General features: G+C 34.3%; 1 protein-coding gene across 3 annotated transcripts; it reads right to left on the reverse strand.

Moving 5' to 3' along the window:
• Window positions 1-6,809: 6,809 nt before the first annotated feature.
• On the reverse strand, window positions 6,810-23,280 carry LOC124531347. 3 transcript variants are annotated; one of them, XM_047105880.1, is made up of 3 exons: window positions 22,292-23,280; window positions 15,648-15,838; window positions 6,810-6,896 (listed from the first exon to the last, which is right to left on the reverse strand). In XM_047105880.1, exons 1-2 carry the CDS (start codon window positions 23,072-23,074, stop codon window positions 15,653-15,655), a joined length of 969 nt encoding a protein of 322 aa, XP_046961836.1. In that variant the 5' UTR covers window positions 23,075-23,280; the 3' UTR covers window positions 6,810-6,896; window positions 15,648-15,652. The 3 variants fall into 3 exon arrangements, with proteins under 3 accessions (XP_046961836.1, XP_046961837.1, XP_046961838.1); XM_047105881.1 differs by lacking the exon at window positions 6,810-6,896 and having other exon boundaries at window positions 15,699-15,838; window positions 22,253-23,279; XM_047105882.1 differs by lacking the exon at window positions 6,810-6,896 and having other exon boundaries at window positions 15,703-15,838; window positions 22,249-23,280.
• Between the last annotated feature and the right edge of the window lie 1,847 nt (window positions 23,281-25,127).

Genomic DNA, 25,127 nt, shown 5'->3' on the forward strand with positions numbered 1-25,127 from the left:
AATTGTCCTTCACAAATTAACTTTCAAAACTTCAATAAGGAAAATAGCAATTAATGTTTAAACAACAGCATGTATGTATGTATATAAAATATTCCTATCTATTATAGATTTGCCTATAAATTTTATTAAAGGGTTAATAGCTGTCTTCTTTTTTCGAATCTCCAATCAATAATGTCAGAAAGAGAAGGAAATAGGTTTATCAAATCTCTCGCAAAACAACTTATAAAAAAGGCCGGTGAATAATATTTCAAAGTCAAAAGTCAAATTCAGAAAATTTGTCTTATATGGAAACGAAACAAGTTAATGTGTTTCGGTTGTTGACCTTTTTTTGTTTGGGAGGAAACAATTCAATTCTGAAAAGGCGTAAGAAATAAGTAACTGAATTTTAAATTTGGAAACAAAACAAAATACTTATTGAAGACCCAGCTTCAAGTAAACACGAACATTAAATTATTAACAATATTTAACATAGTTTACAATATTCATTGTTACAACTATGCGGTATCTTCCGTTTTTCTTCTAACTTCAAATATATTTCTACTTTTATTTATAAAAATATATGTTATATATAATTCTGACATTGAATATAACTCAAAAGTTCGAAGCTATTAATTATATCTATAACTTTATTGATTATTTATAAAGTAATTTTATATATATTATTTTTAATTATAAATATATTTTCTTCTATTAATAATATAGCATGTGCGAATATCAATGAAATAAGACTTAAATTGGCCAATCCATTGAGGCGGAGGAGTCAAATTCGAATTCCTCCGTGCTCACCATCCGTCACCGCCAGAGATTAGCCCTCACTCTTGACCTCCCTCCGGGGGGAGGGTCCACATTAATCACGGTTCCCGACACGGAACCAAATTACTCTGTTTAGATGCATACTCGACGTAATGAACTATTGTCGTAATCAATGCCGGCCCTGCTGACTGATTTGATTGTCTTTGAACGTGTGGACGTCCCTTCGAATCTATCTTGAATTAGTGTGTCTGTGTACTGTGGATATTTGTCACGGCTGAGATCCTTCTTTTCGTCCAGTGGTCATTCGTTAAAAAACGTGACCAATCGTCAAGAATTATAATTAAACGAGTGTTAACTTATAATCGGTTTTTGTCGACACCAATTTATCTTAACTTTGTTTACGTTTTTAATTTTGTTTTCTTATACAGTCATAGTAACATTCTCTAACCGGACTGTACCTTTATTCCTCTCAATAAAACTATTTTATTGTTATATTGTAACAATTTAGTAAATTGCAATCAAGAATCCTCTTTATTTTCTGCGCATATACGGCTAGAGTTTATCAAAATGAGAGAATAACCATTTTTCTACGTGCAGCGTTCGTCCTATATTAACTGGGACAAAAATGGACAATATTCTGTCCCTTACAGTAAAAAAATGGCATTTTAAGGCATATACATTAACATCGTCAGTGTCCTGCTAACCAATTAATCTTAGATCTCAGAGACTTTAGGAACCATTTTTTTGTATTCCTATGATAAAATGTTTCATACTAACTACTTAACTATTGTACGAAATTTTACGTAGCCGTTGTGTATCGATTGCAGGGGGATGACAACAAATAGCCAAACGTCGATGTCGTTTTTCGCACCCCTCGTCTATCAGATTGGCGACACTCCGAGAGAAACACTGCGGAATAAATTGATGCAGTTCCTGGAGAAAATGCCTGTAATCATTCTCTTAGGTTGTGTACGAGACAAAGAAACACAGTTGACAGCATCTGAAATTGTCAGGAGATGGTTCATTCTTCGGAATTAATACTTCCCTTGGTTGTAACGGTTCGTACAAAGTTATTTGGGTAGGTACCATTCATCAGATATTATACCGTCAAATAGAAATACATATTATTGCTGAAATTCTGTTTAAAGTATGTGTGAGCTAGTGTAACGACGGTACAAGAAATATACACAATATATTAGTACGCAATATAGTATATATTAGATAAAAAATATTATTTTACTCATTTTAGAAACATTACTGAAAATTTTAAAACTAAAAATGGAGTAAAATGGGGGTGTTTAGCCAGTAGAGCTTTAAAGAAAAGGCTAAGATTTAAACACTTGTTACGTACAATTTCATTCAATTTGTCTATCGGTTAACAGTGACAGCGATCCTGCTGTTAATGTTCGTCGTTAAAGCTGTACGATGCTCTTGGGAATTGTATTGGCCAAAGACATTTATATCCTCATCGTGTTTCCTGGTTCTATCACAGAAATTGTTAGCAATTTCTCTGTTAGCAACCGTTTGCAATTCCACGGAAAGTAAACAAAAATAGTTCCAACGTTTGCCAATCGTCGAAACTTATGATAACGCAAAACTTGGCGATCTCCCGTCGGTCCGGACTGAGTTTCAGATTGAACAATAATTCATAGGTTTTGATAGTATCCATATTCCGAAACGGTTTTAGCTCGACGCTAAACTAATAAATTGGAATCATAAAATAACATCTTGAAATTGCTGGAAAAGGTCGGGTCGAGTGAATAATATTTTGATTCAATAGGTAATACATTTATGAAGCTATTAGGAATATACATTTTCATAGTTCATTTTGGATTTTCCAATGAATATGTTACTGTTACTTGGCGAAATTAAACGTTACTTTTCTGTGTTATTAGTTACTGGCCCGGCTTCGCCCGTCTTTTAAGGGGTTTTGAGGTGTTAAGTATTTTACTAAAGTATTTTATCTACTTATATCGGAATCAGAGTAATGTATGTGACGTTGTCAATATTTATTATAATCATAGAATAGCAGGCTATATTCTCCTATTCCGTGTTAGTTAGGTTTAGCCATATAACAGCAAGAGTTTGACGGACAGATATTTGCATTTATAATATATGTACAGACTAATTGGTCGTCCAGAGTCTGTTCGGTTATAATTCATATAAGGTTGACGTTGAAATTTATTTTTCAAGAATCCTTTATTAGTGATCCACCCCACCCATATAGTTTCGTAGATCTCTTGATGAGTGGTATTTCAATTACACACATATATACATTTATTCATAATTGATGCCACATTTGTAATATAAGGATATAATAAAAATAAATAATATATAATGGTGGTTGTGATGTGACTACGATTTGTCGGGTCCTGTGGCTGGAATGAGATTAGTTTTATCGTCAACAAACTATCATTGTGAACAGTATGGACTATTCAATTATATAGAAATACAAGCGTTAAACAATAGTCCGCAAATTGTCCCATTTTCATTCCATTCCTCTGTAGGAACACATCAGGAGCCTATTTCAACACGATGTTTTAATGTGGTATGGATTTACATGACACATTTGTGTATCAATGTGAATGAATTAAACAAATGGTGTTTGCCAGGATTTGAACCCGCAAACTTTAATTTAAATCCCCGTGTATAAGCTGTCGCGGTTTATTTCGGAGGGCATATGAAATAATAAAAGGCAAAATGTAATCTTAAATCGATGTCTTCCAAATAACAAGATTTCTTTAGTTACATGCATGACAGTAAATTTAACATCAGGAGTATTTCGTCAAATAAATTTAATATAATCATGAGCATATAAATATAATTTTCGTTTTCAAATTCCTGTGTCAATAAACAAATAATTTTTGTTACAAAAATTAATGTATTGATTAGTGAATTTAGATACAATAATTCCTCATACTATGTAACTACAAATCGCTCGCCTCTAGAACTATGAATGCTATAATATTTTATTACGCTAGGAGTCATGAAAGCTAAGCTAATGTTGTAGACGATTGGATTATATTGCTTTTGATAACAAGGTCTTCATGACAATTAAAGTGTCATGAAAAAAAAACACGGAATTCGATCATGTAGCAACATTTTATGATCATGAAAGTGTCCTCGCTATGTTTTTCTTGAAATTACTTAATGCGAGATGAGAATTGGATGATTTAAAATTAACAGTAGCGTTAGCATAATAATGCTCTCTCATAAATAAGAGAAAACTCAAGAAAAGCTTATATAGCGAAGAAGCTGTATTGGACAATAAATACAATATCAGAAAATATTTGGGCACGCAAATAGTGGAAAAATGCTTAAGAAATTTTGATTGAACTTGACGTTTCTTTGAGTTGTACCTTTAAGTAGCATGTTTGACAAATTTTCACAAGGTTATCAGGCGTAGTAACAGATTCCAACGCGAGTAAAGCGACAGCATTAGCGATCGGGTTCCTAATCTCATCTCAATCTCAGACTATTGTAATGGAGTTTGTACAATCTTAAAGCATTTGAAAATTGTATTTATTCCTTAAAAGATATATTACGCCGAGGTCACAACTCCTAAACAATTAAATACTTGTGCCTGTAACAACAATGTTCTAGAAGAGAAGCGACCTATATACATCTGAATCTATATATAAAAATGGATGATTAAACAAGTAAGAGAAACCTTAAATATGTGGTCATATATAGCGCTTAAAATAAAGTTTTTTTTAATTATCAATACACATTATCCAGTTATATATATACATAACAAAATAAATATTTATAATATATTGTATATTTCTAGTCTTACATAAGCTTATTGGACTAATAAATGTAACATATATTTACACAACACAATGTTCACATACATTATTTATAACATTTTACGTTTTAAGTTATTAACTAGTAAATAACATTATATTAATATATATTTCATATAGATTCGTCGTAATGGAATGTAATTTACGTACGTTACTTATAGTTACTATAATTATTGTTTAACTTTTACGTATTATTTTAATAACACTATCGATACAAAGTTATACATACTCACTAACCGTTATACTTCAGTCTTAAAAGTTTTAAAAACAGTTACAAAACATATATAGTTAATATATATTTTTTCACTTAACTCTAATAGTAACATACACAATCATGAATAAACTTTGCAAAACATAACTTTTCAAATTGATAGGTTAATATCATAGAAAAGCAAAGTTAAGGCCCAGTATGCAAGGCGCCTAAACCACACGTGCGTAAAACCGCAAGTTGATACGAATTAAAACCGCGCGTGCGACCGCGTCGACACTTCGATGTGTCAAAACACAATTATTGACATTGATATAGTACGACACAATTTAGACGTAGCATCGGCAAAATTCGTAAAACCGATCACATCGAATCGAATCGAATTAAGCAAGCTATCGCAAATTATCAATATTTATTTCTTATGTGAATATGATCTTTACACAAACGTATAGTATGACACAAATTAGATGTAGCATCGGAAAATGCAATGGAATGAAAATGAAACCGATTACATGAGAAATAAATATTGATAATTTGGGACAGCGTACTCAATTCGGATGTGATCGGTTTTACGAATTTTACCGATGCGACATCTAAGTTGTGTCGCACTATAATTACTTGTAATATCGTATGACTATTATGACATTCGTCCATTTACATGCACTTGTTTTTTCGAGTTGAACTAACGCGAGAATCTATAGCGAAGAATAGCGTCGAATGGCGCGATAGATAGCTATTTCTATTGGATGTATAAATCGGCAGTAATCGGTTTTATTTAATTTGCCGATGCTACATCTAAGTTGTGTCGCACTATATCTAAACAGCTGTTCATGATTTACATTTATTTTTAAAGTGATTGTACGTATTGTATTTTAACTCTTCATGTGTATGTCATTCATATTTAATTATTTTAATTTTAATTTACATATGGTCGTTGAACATCTTCGTTGCTCTGTTTTGTAGATAACATTTGTTTTGTTAATGAAGATATTTCACGCGGTTTGCTGTATAGTGCACTGGCAGAAATCGTCACCTAGAAAAACCATTATTCCAGGCGATTTATCTGTCTCTTTTTATCGCATAATTATTTTATTACTTCACATAATATATAACATAGGAACTTCCATTCGAACTGGACATGCCACGTGACCTCTCTTTAAATTTTTCTGCTAATTGTTTCATTGCGTTAGATTGTACAACTTCACTTATTTCTGGCTTAGTATTCAATGTCGTATTTGCGGCTTATACGCGGTTACGGTGCGTTATAAATTCCTATGCAGACTTGTGCTCGTGAGAATGGGGTGCTATTAGCAGTCAGAGTAGGAAAACCTTCGTTAGTTTTCAAATTCATTCCTTAATCAAGTTGTCAACTCTTAATACCTTTTGAAACTAAGCTCAGAACTGCATTTATAATTAAACTTACATAGTACTCTTTGCTAGGCGTGACTTATAATGTCAATGGGACGCAATATGTCATTTTCGATCTATAAAACAGATTATCGCTCATACTGAGCACACGAAAATAGATCTTAAGGTGACGAACCTTTTCTTACCCCGACTGTACACACAGTTTAAGTACTTGATATTATAATTCTGTGATGCAATTAAATTTGCTATTATCCAACTCTAGTTGTTATAAATGCTAAAATATTTAATTAAATATTTGATCATTGATAGATAAGTTTTCTAAACATCAAGGCCATCATTGAACACGTTTAATAAATACAAGATATACAGATAATAAAAACATCAAATAATTTGAAGTTCGAATAAAATTAGAAGGAATTTTCAGGTATGTATGTCAATTTTAGAGTTATATTATTAAAATGTCATGTCCTTCATTGCTGAGAGTTGTGTTCTTTACAATACAACATATTAATTTGAGATTCATATAAAGTCTTGTCTTGCATTATAATTCAATATTCATTATAACATTAGTGTCTATTAATTAAAAACTATATCAACGCAAACAATTATGTTTTTCTATTCTCGTAATTTCAATTTGAACACGAACGAGATAGCGCTTGTGTTTGACAATCAATTTTTTATACTGTGGCAATTAGCGATGCATACATTTGCGATGTTTTCATATTGCGTTGAGGGATCGTTGACCGCTTGTTATCTTGTAGCTGAAACAAACAAAATGAAAGAATTAATGATAGTGACGATACAAGATACCACATATTCATCTGCCAAACAGTAACATTCAGTATTGTTATGTTTGGTAGGGGTGAGTCAGTATATCTACAGGTTTAATATCTTACGGCACCAGTTGGCGTTAGTTTTTAAGGAATGGCTATATTTGTGCCAACGGCGATGGTTGTCATTTGCATTTAGGGCCATTTTCCCGTTTCTAAAATAAATTAAAACAAATAGTGAATTTAATTTATATTCGATTTTTTGTTTCGATTATTAAAACGTAAATAATAATTACAACAATCTGTTAACATTTCTTTTAAAAACGATATTTAAACTAATGACGATACAACATGTGTGGTTTGTAATAATTAAAAAAATATATAATTAAGACATGATTTTTTCTTTATATTTTCAAGTGAAAAAACAAATAACAAAACGAAAGTCGGTTCATCCGTTTAGGAGCTGCGACACCACAGACCTATACCCAGACACTCAGACACGTTAAACATATAACAATCTCTTTCTACGCCTGGGGTTAAAAATATATCGTTGTAATTTTAAGAATGGTGTATACTGGTGTCAGGGCGATTTAATGTACGCGTCACCTTTATTGTAGTGACCCTATGACCCTGCTGAGTCTTTTGTACTTGACCCGTCCCTCTGTCACCCTCTCCCCGTGTAAAAAAGCCATTGGGTCGCATGTGTACTCTTTCGATACGAAATTCGATATCTGTTAATACAAAGTAACTTTATACATTTATTTAACTTCATATCAGTACTGTGTTCTCAATTGTTTCTTAGTGTAATGGCTTATTTAAGAACGCATCTATTTATTATTATTATTTACTAGGTGGTAGGGCCCCAGGGCACCCACTCATCAGATATTCTACCGCTAAACAACAGTACGCAGTATTGTTGTGTTCCGGTTTGAAGGGCGAGTGAGCCAGTGTAACTACAGGCACAAGGAACATAGCATCTTACTTCCCAAGGTTGGTGGCGCATTGACGATGTAAGGAATAGTTAATATTTCTTACAGCGTAATTTTTATTGGTTGATGGTGACCACTTACCATCAGGTGGCCCATATGCTCGTCCGCTAAACTATTCTATAAAAAAAATCAATTTCTCATCAAGATCAAAATGTTCTAGTTTAAACTTTAAACTGCCGGATTTAGCCGCTGTGGTTAGAACGGAAAAATAAATTTTATCAACACGAGCTGGGCCTTCAACTCCTTGAATTTGAACTCGCGATTTTTGCCATGTATCTAGCCCCTAGTCTAATGAGATAGTCGTTAAAAGTAAGGGATCTTAATTAATTAAATTCAATACCTAACTGACGTATACATGTCATCATTGGTATGGGCCCATGGGGTAGCTAATGAAACAACTGCTTTCATAGTTATACATAACATTTACATACATTTTTTGTTATCTAAATTTAAATCTTTAGACACGCAGACGAGCTAATTGATCACTTTATGATACGAACTTTAGCATACATAGACTTTGTTACTCTAAGAATTTCTAAACAATTCAAGCGCCTACAGCCTTGGAATCTTAGATTGTATGATGTACTAGTTATTGTCCGCAACTTCGTTTGCGTTTTAGGGTTATTTTGTCTGACACACACTCACTCGCTCTCGACAACCTCAAATGTGTTAGGCAAAAAATATGGCCTTTTCTGAAGTTCAAGTTTGCTTCATAACAAATTTCACCGAATTCGATTAATTGCTTTTGTCGTGAAAGAATGACAGACAGATAGACAGATAGAGTTACTTTCACATTAACATTATTAGTATAGATTATAATCTGTATACAAAGTAAAATGGTATCTACGACTTCGTGCATTCGTTGAATTTCTCATAGGATTTGGGCACTTTCAAGAAAATGGCGTTAACATTTCTCAAAAGCCTCCAACGTATATCTCCTCCATAAGGCCCAACGCATCTATAAGGCGCTGGTGTAGCAGATGTCACTTTCCACCAGGAGAGCCTCCAGCTCCTTGAATACCTATACCATAACAAAATGGCTCCCGAAACGACATCGGAAATCGTGAAGAAACGAATCGGAAATTCGTGAACACATCCCTAGACAATTCATCGCGTGCGCATTATTTGGATAATTTATAAATCGTCTGTGACATAGCTTCAGTTGGAATTATAACTTGACGTATTTTAATCGTGGTAATGGATTAAATGCGACGACGTGGACTGCGGGGCGGTGCGGACGAGTTGTGGCGTAATTCTCGTGTCTCGCGTTGTAGCGAATAGCGATCGGTCCGCGCTGGTACCGGCTGCTCCGTAATGAGGACTCCTCGGCAACAGCGATACGATTGCGATGCGATATCGTCGCACAGTTGTTGTTAAAAAAAAACGTATAAATAATACATATAGAATTGAGGAGGACGTAATTAGGGCGTGATTGATTTAAGCACGGAGAGAAAACTGATTTATTTAATATTTATTATTGAAAATATGAATTTGATATTTATTGGAAACGAGTTTTGTTAGTCTATTTTTTTTGATTGAATGATTGTTTTTTTCTTATTTATAAAAAAAAAATATGAGACACCAAGTCGTGATCACTTAAATCCATAACATTTATTTACCATTAAGAATACGATTTCAGTTTTTCCATACCCTCTCATATTTATATTTAAAACTCTAAATAAAATGTGCAAGTTTTAATCTTATTACAAATTATAATAAATTTGTACGTTGTTTTGTTTTTTCTTTTTCTGATTAATATAGAATTACCAAAACACATTGATCATAGTTTTAGAACAAGATTTACCATAATAATGTGTAGTCTGTATTTCAACGTAGTTTTAGAATCTGTCTGAAAAATAACAATGTTTCTTTTTTTTTCTTTTCTTGAAGTCGTATCGGTTCGTTTAAGTCGCTCACCGATATGCAAATCACTTTCTTCCATAACAATTTAACGTCGCAAACTAGCTAACTACTTAAATTGGTAAATTTCGACTTCCATTAGTCGCATAATTTTTATAATTATAATAAATTTAAAAATACGATTTTTATTTTACATTAACTAAGGTCACACAAAAAACAAGTAAATATATAATAAAACAACAACAACAACAGCCTGTAAATTCCCACTGCTGGGCTAAAGGCCTCCTCTCCCTTTGAGGAGAAGGTTTGGAACATATTCCACCACGCTGTTCCAATGCGGGTTGGTGGAATACACATGTGGTAGAATTTCTATGAAATTTGTCACATGCAGGTTTCCTCACGATGTTTTCTTTCACCGCTGAGCACGAGATGAATTATAAAGACAAATTAAGCACATGAATCAGCGGTGCTTGCCTGGGTTTGAACCCGCAATCATCGGTTAAGCTCGTTCTAACCACTGGGCCATCTCGACTGTCTATCGAATATATGATACAGTACAATGCAAATCTGAAATATATATGTAACAAGAGTTTGAAATTACAACACAGTTAAAATAGGTTGTCAAGTTACTGTCGAGTCTCGGGAATCAGGAATCGGGAAAGCACGCCAAAATGATTCCGTGTCGGATGCCGAAGAGAAACATATCACCACACATCACGTGGGCAAAACAAAAAGAGAAGTTTTCTGACGAAAAAAACTAAAAGTCACACAAAACAGTTTATCAAATTTTTATTTGACTAGCGAACCGGCCTGGATTATCACGGCTAAATATACTACAGAACTTGTTTGTTTACATCACACTACTTCTACAATTTTCAGCGTTTCTTTGCTACATTGTCCATGTATTTATATACAAAATTTTCCTTCCTTCCGAATCTATCTATTTATTAAAAAAAAAAAAACCGCATCAAAATCCGTCGCGTATTTTTAAAGATCTACACATAGAGACAGGCTTACTTTGTTTTATACTATGTAACAATAATTATGATAATTGTTTCACAATGAAAAAATCATCTTTATCAATTTATCAACCAATATATATTCGAGTATATTTTCATCGAATTACAACAATATATACGGTATATATTATGTAATCGTAGTTCTCAATGTTATGAATTTCGATTACTGAACGAATACTAATTAGTATAAATGTTTGTATAACATACTGGTTTAACATTACAAAACAAATGGATTATTGATCAGCGTGCAATATACGGACATACGACACGTATGGGCCTGTCCGAAGCCAGTGCCGTGTCCCGCCGGCCGTAGTTCACCCTCAAATAGCTCGTTTGGTGCTCAGCCAGCGTTTAATGCTTACTGACATGAATTGACAATAGACGTCGCTCACATTTAATTTAACTAGATCGTAATTATGTGATAATGAATCTGTATAATTTTGTTTGCTATAAATTTATAATTGAAGATCATATATAATCTATATCAATATTATAAAATAGTGCCCGCGATCTTGTACGCGTTGGAAGTTTACAAAAAAAAAAAAATTATTGTATTGTAGCCTAAGTTACTCATTATTATATCAATTATCTGCCTGTGCAAGTCCCTCCAAAATCGGTTCAGCTGTTCCAGAGATTAGCCGGAACTAATAGACAGACAGACAAACATATACATACATATGCATTGATTAAATAGGGCTAACTTAATGTTACAAAAAGACACTCGAATTTTATTATATGTATAGATGTGAAATTAATTCTGTCTGTCTGTCGCTCTTTCACAACCAAACCGCTGAACCGAATTTGATGAAATTTGGTATGAAGCAAATTTGAAGTCCAAGAAAGGACATAGGCTATTTTTTTTGCACAACACATGACAACAAATACTCTAAACGAGAGCTAAGCCGAGGGCGACTTCAGTAGCGTATAATTGGTACAATTCGAAACTAAATTGACGCTGGTAAAGATTGCCAGTTAAAGTATCACAGATAATATATGATTCATTGTCAGGCAATTGGTCGTAATGGTTCGTCTCTCGCGTTTAAGACACGGCTTGTTATTGATCATATATTTCATCATGATTCTTTTTTCAACGACGAGCTGTATTAAAAACAAATTAAGTTTCACAACTCAGTAATTTTTTTTTGTGATTTGAACATGCGATGTAGTTAATAATTGAATTGATGATCATGGAACAAGCACGGAATCTTGAAGAATATCAGCGTGATGGTAGAAACTCTAGGCCTTTTTCTTAATGAGTTAATGCTAAAATTGTTTTTGGCCCAATGACCCAGGATTCAATAAAAATAACAAAAGCCTGTAAATTTCCCACTGCTGGACTAAGTCTGGCTCTGAATTTGGAATATATTCCATCACGATGTTCCACTACGGCAGAATTTCTATGAAATTAGACATATGCATGTTTTCTTACGATGTTTTCCTTCACCGCCGAATACCACCAATTCATATATAATGTGCTTATAATATATTCATTGTTGTTTGCCTTTGTTTGAACCCGTAATCATCGGTTAAGATGCACGCGATCAAACCACTGGGCCATCTCGACTCTTTATTATTTTAGAATTCAAAATTACTACTAAAGGCATAATTTTTTCTTGGTTTATTTAAAAAGTTCTATGTTTGAAATAGATAGATCTATACAGATTTAGGCAATTCACAAACGTTACCATCTCACCAACGATCGTTATAAATTAAGCCGTCGAGTTCTCACTTTCTCAGTCACTTATCTAATTCGTAAATCTTCGTTTCACTTAAACGGTAAGTAAAGTTTGGTGTTCGTTCGCGCCTCGCCATTTTAACCTTCACTTATTTTGCTGTAGATTTAATATCATTTCAAATTAATCTTAAATTTCGTGGTGTTTTTTAAGTCGTATTTTAATTGAAATTTACATTTTAACAAAGTGGTTGTGGGTTCAGAGAAGTACAGAGGTGGAGTTGGTAACTACCGCACCGTTAATTCTGTCATTGAATAGTTTCAAGGGTTTTATGGTTTCAAGAATATGTGGACAGGACCGAGTCGAGATGGCCCAGTGGTTAGAAAGCGTGCATCTTAACCGAAGATTGCGGGTTCAAACCCAGGCAAGCACCGCTGCTTCATGTGCTTAATTTGTCTTTATAATTCATCTCGTGCTCAGCGGTGAAGGAAAACATCGTGAGGAAACCTACATGTGACAAATTTCATAGAAATTCTGCCACATGTGTATTCCATCAACCCACATTGGAACAGCGTGGTGGAATATGTTCCAAACCTTCTCCTCAAAGGGAGAGGAGGCCTTTAGCGCAGAAGTGGGAATTTTTCAGGCTGTTGTTGTTGTTGTTGTGGACAGGACAGGTGTATCTTATATATATGTATATCTTAGTCCAAGATGCAACGAGTTTAAAACTGACGATGCTCAAATCTTCGACTATCAATGAGGCGCATCAAACATCTTTTAAAAAGATTTTTTAGAAGGCACTTCCCGGTAACACTGCCTGCAACTGGGTGCTACATGCGCTTAATACAGGCTTGATATATTAATCCGGTGATTTGTAACACATTGATTGGTTCTGTGATGTGATTGGTTAAAAATAAATTGGGTACACTTCTGACACTGTCTATGGAATATCTCGAGCGTTTTATCTGTGATACCCAATTCATATGCTAAATATATATAAAAAATCTAGGTGATGAAGTATTTAGTATTTTAATTGTGATACTTTGTATGTCGTGAAATTGCAGCTATATCAACAAACTTAGATCATTATAAACAAATCAATCAATATCTTCTGTATTCAGGTAGGCTCAAAGAATTACTGTATCATCGTGTTACAATGTTGAATTAATAATAAAGATAATACCGGAAAGATTTAACCGAGAAGAACCGGCAAAAAAGTCAGTAGTTACTGTTTTTTACCATTTTAATTACAGTTTGTCAGTAAAATATAATCATTATTCTGTCTAGAAACGAAAAAATAATAAGTCAACATTTTTTATAAATGTAATAAAAGTTATTTATCAATGTTTTTTTTGACATGAGCCTTTAATTTTATGCTAGGCCAACTTAAAAATAAATCTGGATTCCTATTATAGAAACACCGTTTGGAGGATGTATCAACTTTGCGAGGACGGAAACTAGGTGTTATTACCTTACCTTTCCTCCTCGCGTCTTTATAATTATTGTCAGCGTTTATATCGAAAATATCTACATTATTTTAAATATACATAATATGGTATTTAGTTTTTGTAATATTTAATTAATTGTTTTGTTATTATTATTACTTTTACGTGTTATCTATCAACACTGCATTGTGCTACTTCTATGAACTAACATTAAGTTTGCATAATTCATTTGAAAGCATTAATTGGTTTTATTGTTTGTATACGGTATTTTTAATGTTTATATTTTGTATTATATGGTGCTGTTTTTCCTGAAATAAATAAATAGATGTAACCCATCCAAAACATCCCGAAATCTCTAGCTCTAATATTCTAAATAGACCGATCATTTATTTTTCGCACATAGTTCCTATACATATGTATATACATCATTGTATTATTATCATGAATTCAATCTTTCAGATTGTGAGGTTGCCTGGCAAAAAAACGCAGGCACATTACAGTAACATCATTTGGTATTACGATTACAAATAATTCGTTATAATAATGGACAGCACGTCTGTCTATAAATTTTAAAACATAAAAAGTATCATCATAGTTAATTCTCACAAATTATATGTTGTTGTAAATTAAGTAATCATACAAAAAATAAATAGCTATTATGTAATACAATGCCACGGACGATTTGTTTGTAGATTCAATAATAATAATATGATACTTGTATAGTTATATATGTAATCTGTCCTTTGTCATTACGTTATTACACATATAATAATATTTAATTATATCTCTTGAATATAACAAGTCTAGGTCTAGGTTCACACGGAATTAAACCTACTGCATATTTTTGCACGATGAATCTTGGAATCCTACTCAAACTATGACGTAAACAGCAATTATATTTTGGAAATGAATTACTCGTTTCCAAAATCATTTAAATTCCGAATGATTAGCCTCTTAAAATATTGTTTCCAAATCAATATATTAGGATCTTGATTTTGTGCATGTGTCAGTAAGATTATCATATAAAATAGGTATGTCTGTAAAATGTAACATTAATAGTTTTGGTTTTCTTGCCTTAATTAGCATTGTCTCTGTTGTAGTAAATATTAAAATACTAGCTGATCCCGCTGTACCCGCGCAATTATAAGGCTGTACCTATAGCTTACAAACCGTCAAACTCCATTTACAAATTACAGGGGGTAAATGGGGGTGGATATCAAAAGAGCATATGTCCTTCCCAGAATTCAAACTATATATACTAAATTTCATCGAAATCGGTTCAGCGTTTTATGAGTAACGGACTGAGTTACGTTCGCTTTCACAATATTAATATAGATTTTATTATAATTAGTATAAGTAAAAGCAATAATTAATTTTGGTATGAAATTGCTAAAAGGGGTACCAACGAGACAGCAAAATTTGAAACATATTCCATTCGTTTATATTATGTAATCTTAAAATATAATCAATATAGTGACTCACAGATATAGTGTGATCAACAAAGTAATTAGTGTAGGTTTAACAATAATAAAAAATATTAAGTAACGTATAATTTAAAACAAGAGTCCATTTGAGAAATTCATCTTTGCTTGAAGTCGTTATACAAATAAAAATTTAAGTTTCCTGCTCATTCATTTTGAAATAATCTACATTATTAAACGGTGAATGATGATTCACGAGTGAGAGACTAATCTCAAAAGAGAGAGGAGTTTTAGCCCAGCAGTGGGATATTAACAAGAAGTTAATTTTCTTTTACCTGCTTTATACAATATAGTTCCTGCCGGGCTGTCTGCGGCCTATAGCGAAGGGCCAGGCGCGGGTTCGTTGGGCGGCCGTGACGTCACCGCGCAGCAGTGCCACGACGTCATCAAGGTAGCGCAGCGCACGCGACTCCGCCGTGAGCGCACGCGCCGCGGCCGTGCAACGACATGCGCGCGCGCTCTGAATCTGGAAACATTTTTTCTATTAGAACGTGTGTCAATTATTATATACTTATCCTGAATATATTTATACTGTTCCCTGTAATGTCGTTTGGCAAAATCACCTCTTGCCAAATTCTCATTTCACTACTACCAGTAGATATATATTGTTACAGATGATATTATATTTTGTATGAGAGATTTAGGTAATTAATAGACATGTCATTTCTAGATATAAGTTGTATTTACATTGTGTTCGATAAGGCAAATTGTAAGAGAACAATGGGACTGACATTTTTCATAAACTAAAGTCCCTTACTTAAATAAATAAATTTATGTATTTTTTATGGGAGGAATACTGGTCATATTTTAGAAATACTATAATATTATACTGACTGATAAAAATGTGCCAAATTGAAAGGGGATTAGTTACGAAATATAACCTTACATCTTGGTAGCTTAAAGGGTATTGTAATAACTAAAGTTAATTTTGTGTGTATATAATTTTGTGGTCGGTATCTACCGTGATAAACTACGATTAATCTCTCGATATTGTGCTCAAAATGTGCGTTAACAGGTGCACAGTCTATTTCCTAACTCTCATCGTCCAATTGGATAGAGTATTCCGTAAAGCGAAGAGATCAGGTGCCAAACAGGCGTAATCACTGCCATTACGATGCCAAAAACAAAGAATCGTCAGGATTTTAATCCACGAAGTCTGCCATTTATAATAATAATATTTGTTTGTTATCATAATTGAAATAACCTCGAAGATAAATTCACACAAAAGTACACTGACACGTCTAATCTTTAATTGTATGCAGTATTGACAAAAAGCAGACGGTTTTTTACTTTAAGATAATTATATCAAGGTTATATTTAGACGTCATTTATTCATTAATTACTCAACTCTGCATGAAAATATACATATTCTGCATCTGTTGGCAGGGCGACATATTTTGACATATGTTTAACATATACCCCCTCTCCTAACAGGGGTATAAACAAGTATAACACAGATATATAAATTTGAAAAAATATTTTTTTTTTTAGCGTTTTTGTTCTGCGTTATATGACTCATTTATCTCGAGGTTACTTTTTGTCATAATTACGTAGACTCGACCGAGATAGCCCAGTGGTTAGAACGCATACATCTTAACCGATGACTGTGGGTTCGAACCTAGGCGTTTATTTTGTGTTTATAATTCATTTCAAGCTCGGCGGGGTAAAGTAACCTACCCGTGTCTAATTTCAACTAAATTCTGCTACATGTGACCACCCGCATTGGAGCAGCGTGGTGGAATATGCTTTTAACCTCCTCCTCAAACGGGGACAAGGCCTTAGTCCAGCAGTGGAAAATTTACAGGCTGTTAATATTATATAGACATTGGCACTGTATATTAATCTCAAATCAAATAAATTTGGGAACTAAGATGATATGTTCCTTGTGCCTGTTACACTGGCTCATAGACCCTTCAAACCGGAACACAACAGTACTGTCGATTGCTGTTTAGCTATAATATAATGTGTGGGTGATACGACCCAACCGCACCAAGTAACATATATATCATCACGCGACGGCCCACGCGGTTGAAGCAATATCGTTTCACGCTGGTGAAACTGCGGAAGACAGCCTGCCACTGATACTATACTCGTATATTTTTCACTTCATTAGAGTAAACGCTAGTTATGCTTACACGTGTTAAGTAAGGCTTTAAGTCTGATATATTATGTAGGACCTTTTTTGACAACTTTATCTACTATTAAATTTTAATAATCAAATAATTATCTATACTGATCATACAACAACAAACAACAACAGTCTGTGTCCCTTTGAGGAGAAGGTTTGGAGCATATTCCACCACGCTGTTCCAATGCGGGTTGGTGGAATACACATGTGGCAGAATTTCTATGAAATTTGTCACATGCATGTTTCCTCACGGTGTTTTCCTTCACCGCTGAGCACGAGATGAATTATAAAGACAAATTAAGCACATGAATCACTGGGTTTGAAACCGCAATCATCGGTTAAGATGTACGCGTTCTAACCACTGGGCCATCTCGACTCATGATCTGATGATACTGATCATAACATAGTATAAAACTAAGTCGCTTACCGCTGTCTGTCCCTATGTAGGCTTAGATCTGTGAAATTACGCGACTAAATTTTTGCGGTTTATTTTATAGATAGAGTGATTTGTTGAATTAAAACATAAAACGCGAGAGAAACCACTGGATTTTATAGTATGATAAATGTAAAACAGAGTTTATTAACTTTTCATGTGTTAAATAATCAAACGATCAGTAACATTTTCCTACAAAACTATACAATAAAGGTAACAGAACACCTGAGAAATATTCCTCACATACTTAATTTAAAAGATGAAACAGAAATGACGTCACACTTCCCAAAATATGTTGTAACAGTGAAAATTAACCTTATATATTAATCCTGATACTATTTTACGCAACACATAATCTATATGTATCATGTATTAGTATATTAATCGGATTAAAGCGTTGTAAGTGCCTATTTAAATTAATTATTAGATATTATCGCTGACAGGATATGGCTACGCGGGATAGACATATAGATATAGCTTCTAATACCTGAACTTTAAAGGCTATATTGGTTTGATAACAACGCTTAAATTGTTACTTAGTATTAATTTTTAGGCGGACGTAATTAAATCAGGCTAATTATCGAACACGCATTGCTTGATTCTCATTTCTGACAGTTGATAGCACATTAGGCGGCTCATGAAATTGCTAAATGACTTTCGTTTTAGTTTAACTAGTTGTATGATTTTAGAATAGGTAGGCAGACTAGCAAAAAAGGCAAAACGACTTTACCGAATATGGGATGATTATTATTTTATTTAACTTATAACGCAGCTGAGATGGCCCAGTGATTAGAACGCGTGCACCTTAACCAATGATTGCGCGTTCAAAACCAGGCAAGCAACACTATATATGTATATGTGCTTAATTTGTGTTTATAATTCATCTCGTGCTCGGCGGTGAAGGAAAACATCTAAGGAAACCTGCATGTGTCTAATTTCATCGAAATTCTGGCACATGTGCATTCCACCAACCCGCATTGGAACAGCGTGGTGGAATATGTTTCAAACCCTCTCCTTAAAAGAAGAGGATGCCTTATTCCAGCTGTGGGAAATTTACAGGCTGTTGCTTTGCTTTTAACTTATGACATCGTATGATCAAGAAGATTGATTATGATTGTGTTATCTAGTCTTTCAAAGGATGACTCTATTTACTTGGTAGGATTTATACAACCCCTGAGTAGAATCATGTACTAATCTTATCTACTACTATCAAACAGCAATACTTTGTGTCATGTCTTCCAGTTTGAACGGTGGGTGAGCCAGTGTAACAAGCAAAAAACAGCAATTGGCATAAAAACCTAGTCCCCGAAACTGACCGTGGCGATGTAAGTAATGCAAGTAACGTATAGTACGACACGACTTAGATGTAGCATTGGCAAAATTCGTAAAACCGATCACAATCGAATTAAGTAAGCTATCACAAATTATCAAAATTTATTTCTTATCCGAATATGATTGTGACACAAACGTAATAACTTGTAATATAATATGACCTAATATATTTGTCAATTTGACACGTCGATTTACATGCACTTACTTTCTAGGTTTGAAATGACGCGGGAATCTATAGCGACGAATATCGTCGAAAGGCGCGATAGGGAGCTATTCCTATTGGTTGTGTAAATCGGCAGTAATCGGTTTTACAAATTTTGCCGATGCTACATCAAAGTTGTGTCGTACTATAAGTAAAGTAAGTAAAGTAAAGTAACAGCCTGTACATTTCCCACTGCTGAGATAAGGCCTCCTCTTCCATTAAGGAGAGGGTATGGAACATATTCCACCACGCTCTTCAAATGTGGTTTGGTGGAATGCACATGTGGCAGAATTTCGATGAAATTAGACGCATGCAGGTTTTCTCACGATGTTTTTCATCACCGCCGAGCACGAGATGAATTATAAATACAAATTAAGCACATATGTAAATATATAGCGGTGCTTGACTGGGAACCCGCAATCATCGGTTAAGATGCACGCGTTCTAACCACTGGCCCATCTCAGCCCCAAAATCTTCCAATACTAATGTGTAAATGATCAACTCGAACGTGATGAAATTAACTCAATAGTTTAGTTAGTTAGTTAATTTTTTAAATTTAAATCTTCTACAATTGTATTTGTATTGATTGTGACCTTTAGCTTTTAAACAGAATCTAAAACAGGTGTCCGCCCTCACCTGTTCAACAGCTGACTACGGATATACTTTTATTTTTTTGCATTCGTAATTGAGTTTTAATTTATACTATCTTTAAAATACGTACGCTATCAAATTGTTGTTGAATTTTTATGTGTAATTTTAAGTTACTATAATAATTTTCATATTTGTCTTGTAGTCCGGTCAAAGTAATTTTAGTAACAATTATTTTTATACATTTGTTAATTAGTATAAATCTTCTATTCTACGTATACTAACTTACGTCTGCTATAAAAATATATTCAAGGTCAAAATTATCGGTCAATTTTTTCTCGTGTTTCTATCGTAAAGTTACATTTGGGTTAGGGTATTGGTTGTCATAAGTTAAGCAAAAAAGTAGACTATGTCCTTTTTCGGAGTTCAAGCTTGCTTCATACCGATTACATCAAATTTGGTTCAGCGGTTTGGTTGTGAAAGAGTGACGGACAGACAAAGTTACATTCGCATTTATAATATTAATTTAGATGTCATTAATATTTAATAATACAAGGTTTCCGAGGAAAACGGTTAAAATAAACACACCTAACGTATGTTACATGTTAAAGAGAATAATACCTTACATAAAAGAGCGTGAATTTTAAAACACACAGATTAAAAATTAAATTGGAGGAATGAAAATGTGCCGGCCAGCGGACCCTTGAGTTTAAACTTCAAAGGAAAAATCATCGTAACCAACGCATCCGGTATCCTGCGTGAGTGAATAGGGCTGCCGGTTTTAGATATGTCTTTTATAAAAACAAGTACAGGGGATAGAATATTTTTGCTCAATGGTTGGTAGCGCTTTGACGAAGTTAGAAGTGGTTTTACAGTAATTTCTATGGACATTGAAAATCTCTTACCTTCGACCATATCCATGTATACAAAATAATTAGTGTTAGTTAACTACAAGCACAAGGACGTAATTCTAGTTCTCAAGGTCAGTGGCGCATTAGTGATATGAGAAATGATAAGTATTTTCTAAAGCACCTATGTAATGTCAGAGGTGACTTACCATCAGCTGACCGATTTGCCAATATATATAATCTTATTAATGCCAATTACAAGAGTGCAAGGTTGAATATCAGTAGCTCTAAGACATAAGTAACTAAAAGAAGAAAAAAGTTAAACCCTAACTGTGGATGTCTATATGTATGTATGCATATGATGTTTACATACAATATCAATGGCAAACAAAACTCGTCACACCAACCCTAAAATTTTATAAACATTAGTAAATAATTAAGTGGTTTTCAGTACTAAAACAATATAAGTTACATTGGATTGCTTTGCGAATTCAATTAATATACAATCAATATAAGTACTGCTTAGCGATGTAAAAATCGCAAGTTCGAACCTGACTTCTTTCGCTCTTGTTTCTTTATTCAATCATTACGCTATTCATCTAATGGGATTGAGTTAACTAAAGATAATTCTTTAAAACAGACATAAAAGAAAAATAAATATCAAATTTATAATCGATGGCACAAAATAAGACGCTATTAATATTTCCAAAAATTGACAACCCTACATCACGTACACAGGGAAGCGTAGAGCTTGTATGTGAATAAACAATAAATATACATATTTAAGCACCGCCACCACCACCACCGGCAAACAAAGATTAATTAGGAGCCGTTATTGGACCATTAAGTACGCGCTTGTTGAGCCTAAATACCTACGGTTCGTTAGCAGATTATTTGATTTATAAACAATACGATATAATTCTCCAATAACGTCGAACGCTATATAAAATTCGCTAGTATTTATTGTCAGATTCTGACCGCAATGGTTACGCTTTAGAGAAGCTCATAAGTGTAATAACATAAGAAGTTAGTTCTAAGAAATATCTTGCTCGACTTTTTTTTAAAGAAAGAAATTGAAGAATTTAGATTGAGAAAGTACGTGAGTGCTGCTTTGCAGTGCACGCGATAACAACTGTGTCCATTGGCTATTTATATAAATATCTACATTTATTACTTTATCAACAACCGACTGGACTGATGTGAATCGTTTAGTGTTTACATCTGTATTTTAAACTTTGGTGTCTGAGATAAATGTATCATTAAATTAATGCCAAAAATACTAGTCTTTTTATATAGATTTGTGCAATTTTGTGGTATTTAAGTGGTGGCAGTGGTCAGTGGGTACCAACGCGTCAGTGGTCGCGGCGAGCCACCCGTCGGGCCAGCACCTGCATGTCCTCGTGAATGCCCGCGAGCTCTTCGTGCAAGCTGCGAGACTCCACCAGCAGAGCGTCCAGTCGTCGCGCTGCCGCCGACAGCCCACAATCCTCGTAGTCCTCGTCTTCTTCTACAGCAAGCGCTAGTTTTCCTAATCTATCCCTTTCCATCGCCTCTCTGATGCCTCCCCCTCTTTTTCGAAACTCTTTCAACAATTCTCTCCGAATTTTAGCACCAGATCTCTCATCTTCTTCTGCTTCTCTTAGTTCATCGGCTAAGGATCTCTCTTTCTTCGTATTATTTACGTCAGTCTTTTGTTTGGTTTCTGAAACCTCGTCTTCTGACTTTGTCAACCGAGGTTCTGGGTCAGAGTTTAAAGGTTGGGATAAGTTAGTAGAGCTTGTGTTCAAAAGTGTCCTCTGAAGAAAGCGTTTTGTATCCTCATCATAAGGGCGCACGAGGCCGCGCCTCGGCGTCGCTCTTACGATTGCTTCCAGTGCGTCTTTACCGGGATCCTCCGGTCGCAACAGTTCCAAAATCTTATCTCGCGGAGGAGAAATCGAAGACCACAGATCGAATTTTGACATTAACTTTCCTTTGGTCGGTGGAGTAAGAACATCGCCGCTAGCTGTATACGCACGGATATTATCGTTAACAATTCGATAATTGCGTAGTTTCGCGTTTCCTTCGGGCGGAAGGGTGACGGCCGAGCAGTCCCGAGGGTCGGGTTCCTCGATAATGATGAGTGGCGGCACGACACTCGAGTCGTCCTGCGGCTGCGCGCACAAGCTCATGTCGCGCTCAGTCAACGCGCGCGGACGCACTAATCACAATACGAACACACGACCGAAACCACGAAAGCGGCACGCGAGCGCTCGATAACGCTAGATATGTTTAATTTAAACTCATCACTCATACAAACTTGGCGGAGGCACCAATAGACGTCGGTAATTATGGGATCGCGCGCACACCCCGGGCGCCGCGACTCGAGTGCAAGCGACGCACCGCAGCGGCTGCAATGTAATTTAATTTAAGAGCTATTTATGTTCACTATGAATAACTGCAATGTGATTACTTCGTTAACCGTCATCGTTATCATCTCGTGACGATAGAGTCGTTAGTTAACGAGCTTATGTTTACACGACAATGTTATTGAACTAATTGTAATTATTTTATAAGAAGTTAATTAAATTGCCTGGTTTAATTAGTTGTGCTTGTTTTCTAGGAATCGTATATGGTGTCTGTGTTTTGTGTAAGAGTAGTAGTGAATGAGGAAGTAATATCCGGCGTGAAAATGTAAACCTTAGCTGGTTCGCGTCGGTTGCGGGCTGCGGGTTTCGTTTCAGCGTTAGCCTGGTCCATTACTTGATACATAACACCATAGAAGGCAGAGAAATATTAATTAAAATCCAATTTTAGTCAATTCTGAAGTATTGCAATTTTAGCGCAATTGCTTTGATGAATTCAGAATCAGACTGATTTTATCTGAATGTACATGTAATAGGTATCAACCGCAAACCGCAAAATAACTTGTGTAGTTTTTTTTTATTTATTGGAAGTACCTATGCTGCGCTAATTGGGCGTAAAATATTTTTCCAATATTTCGTGTGATGGATTACGAATAGTTACGTAACAATTTTTAGAATGAAAAGCTGAAAGTATACAATGTTTGAGGTTTTTAAAGCTAATTAAAATAAATTTCGTTTTGATTTTGATATTGATATTCATAATTTCAAACTCACTCTCACTCAGTGTCTGAAGATGAAACCGTTTCATAATAAAAATGGCAATTTAGTTTAAAATTATTGCACCATAATTGCTCCATCATTAAAACAAATATATCAAGTCCAAATTCAGCATAAATATGCAACGGCTTGTCATTTCCAGGATAAAATAGGATTCAGTAATATATTACTTAGGTTATCATATATGACAGTTAACTCTTATAGTTTACTGTAGCTCAGTTGAACGCGCCGAGTGAACGCTGAACCTTACCGGCGCATCGAGTTGTATTTCACTTTTGTTTAACCCAAATGCATTTATTGTTAGCTAACTTTCCGCTTGACGGATCCGCCCGCGTTATTGGAACTAGTTTTACTAAGCAACGCGAACATTATTCAAACATTTTTATCGTGTAATATATTTATACGAAGAGATCATTGATTGCCTCTTCACTACATGATATAAAACAAAGTCGCTTTCTCTGTCCCTATATCCCTTTGTATGGATTACGGATTACGGATTTTGATGCGATTTTTTTAATAGATAGCGTGATTCGAGAGGTTGTTTATATAATACATGAACGATATAGTAATGAATTTTAGAAGTTTCTAATGTGATGTCGTAAATAAACAAATGCTGTAGTATATTTAGCATATTAGCTTTGCACTTGAGCGAAGCCGGGGCGGGTCGCTAGTTCAATTATAATTATTCAAATAATATAAAATGTTTTGTCTTCAAACTGCGTTTTACTAAGTACCTTAACTATATAAATTATAATTATCAGATCGTTAACAACAAGACAAAAACATGGTTTAATTATTACTGTTTAAACATAAATATTATTTTATTTAGTTTTATGTACGCGACGAACTAGCCTAAATGATTTTAAACTTTTCATGCGCGATATCATTAAAAAAGTGTTTTTATTATGAAAATACCGACGTACGTGAAAAGTAAAACATTGTTCATGAAACAATTATTAGTAATTGTAGTTATATTATGGTAAAACGATTGCCCGTAGCAGAATTCCGACGCGGACGAGCGCCCGCGTTAATTGCCCGCGTTTTAACAGTTATTTGCACATATAATAAAACTATAATGGCCTCTTGTCTGTGTATTAACTAT

This window comes from Vanessa cardui, chromosome 7 (assembly GCF_905220365.1).
Source record: "Vanessa cardui chromosome 7, ilVanCard2.1, whole genome shotgun sequence".
Lineage (NCBI taxonomy): Eukaryota > Metazoa > Arthropoda > Insecta > Lepidoptera > Nymphalidae > Vanessa > Vanessa cardui.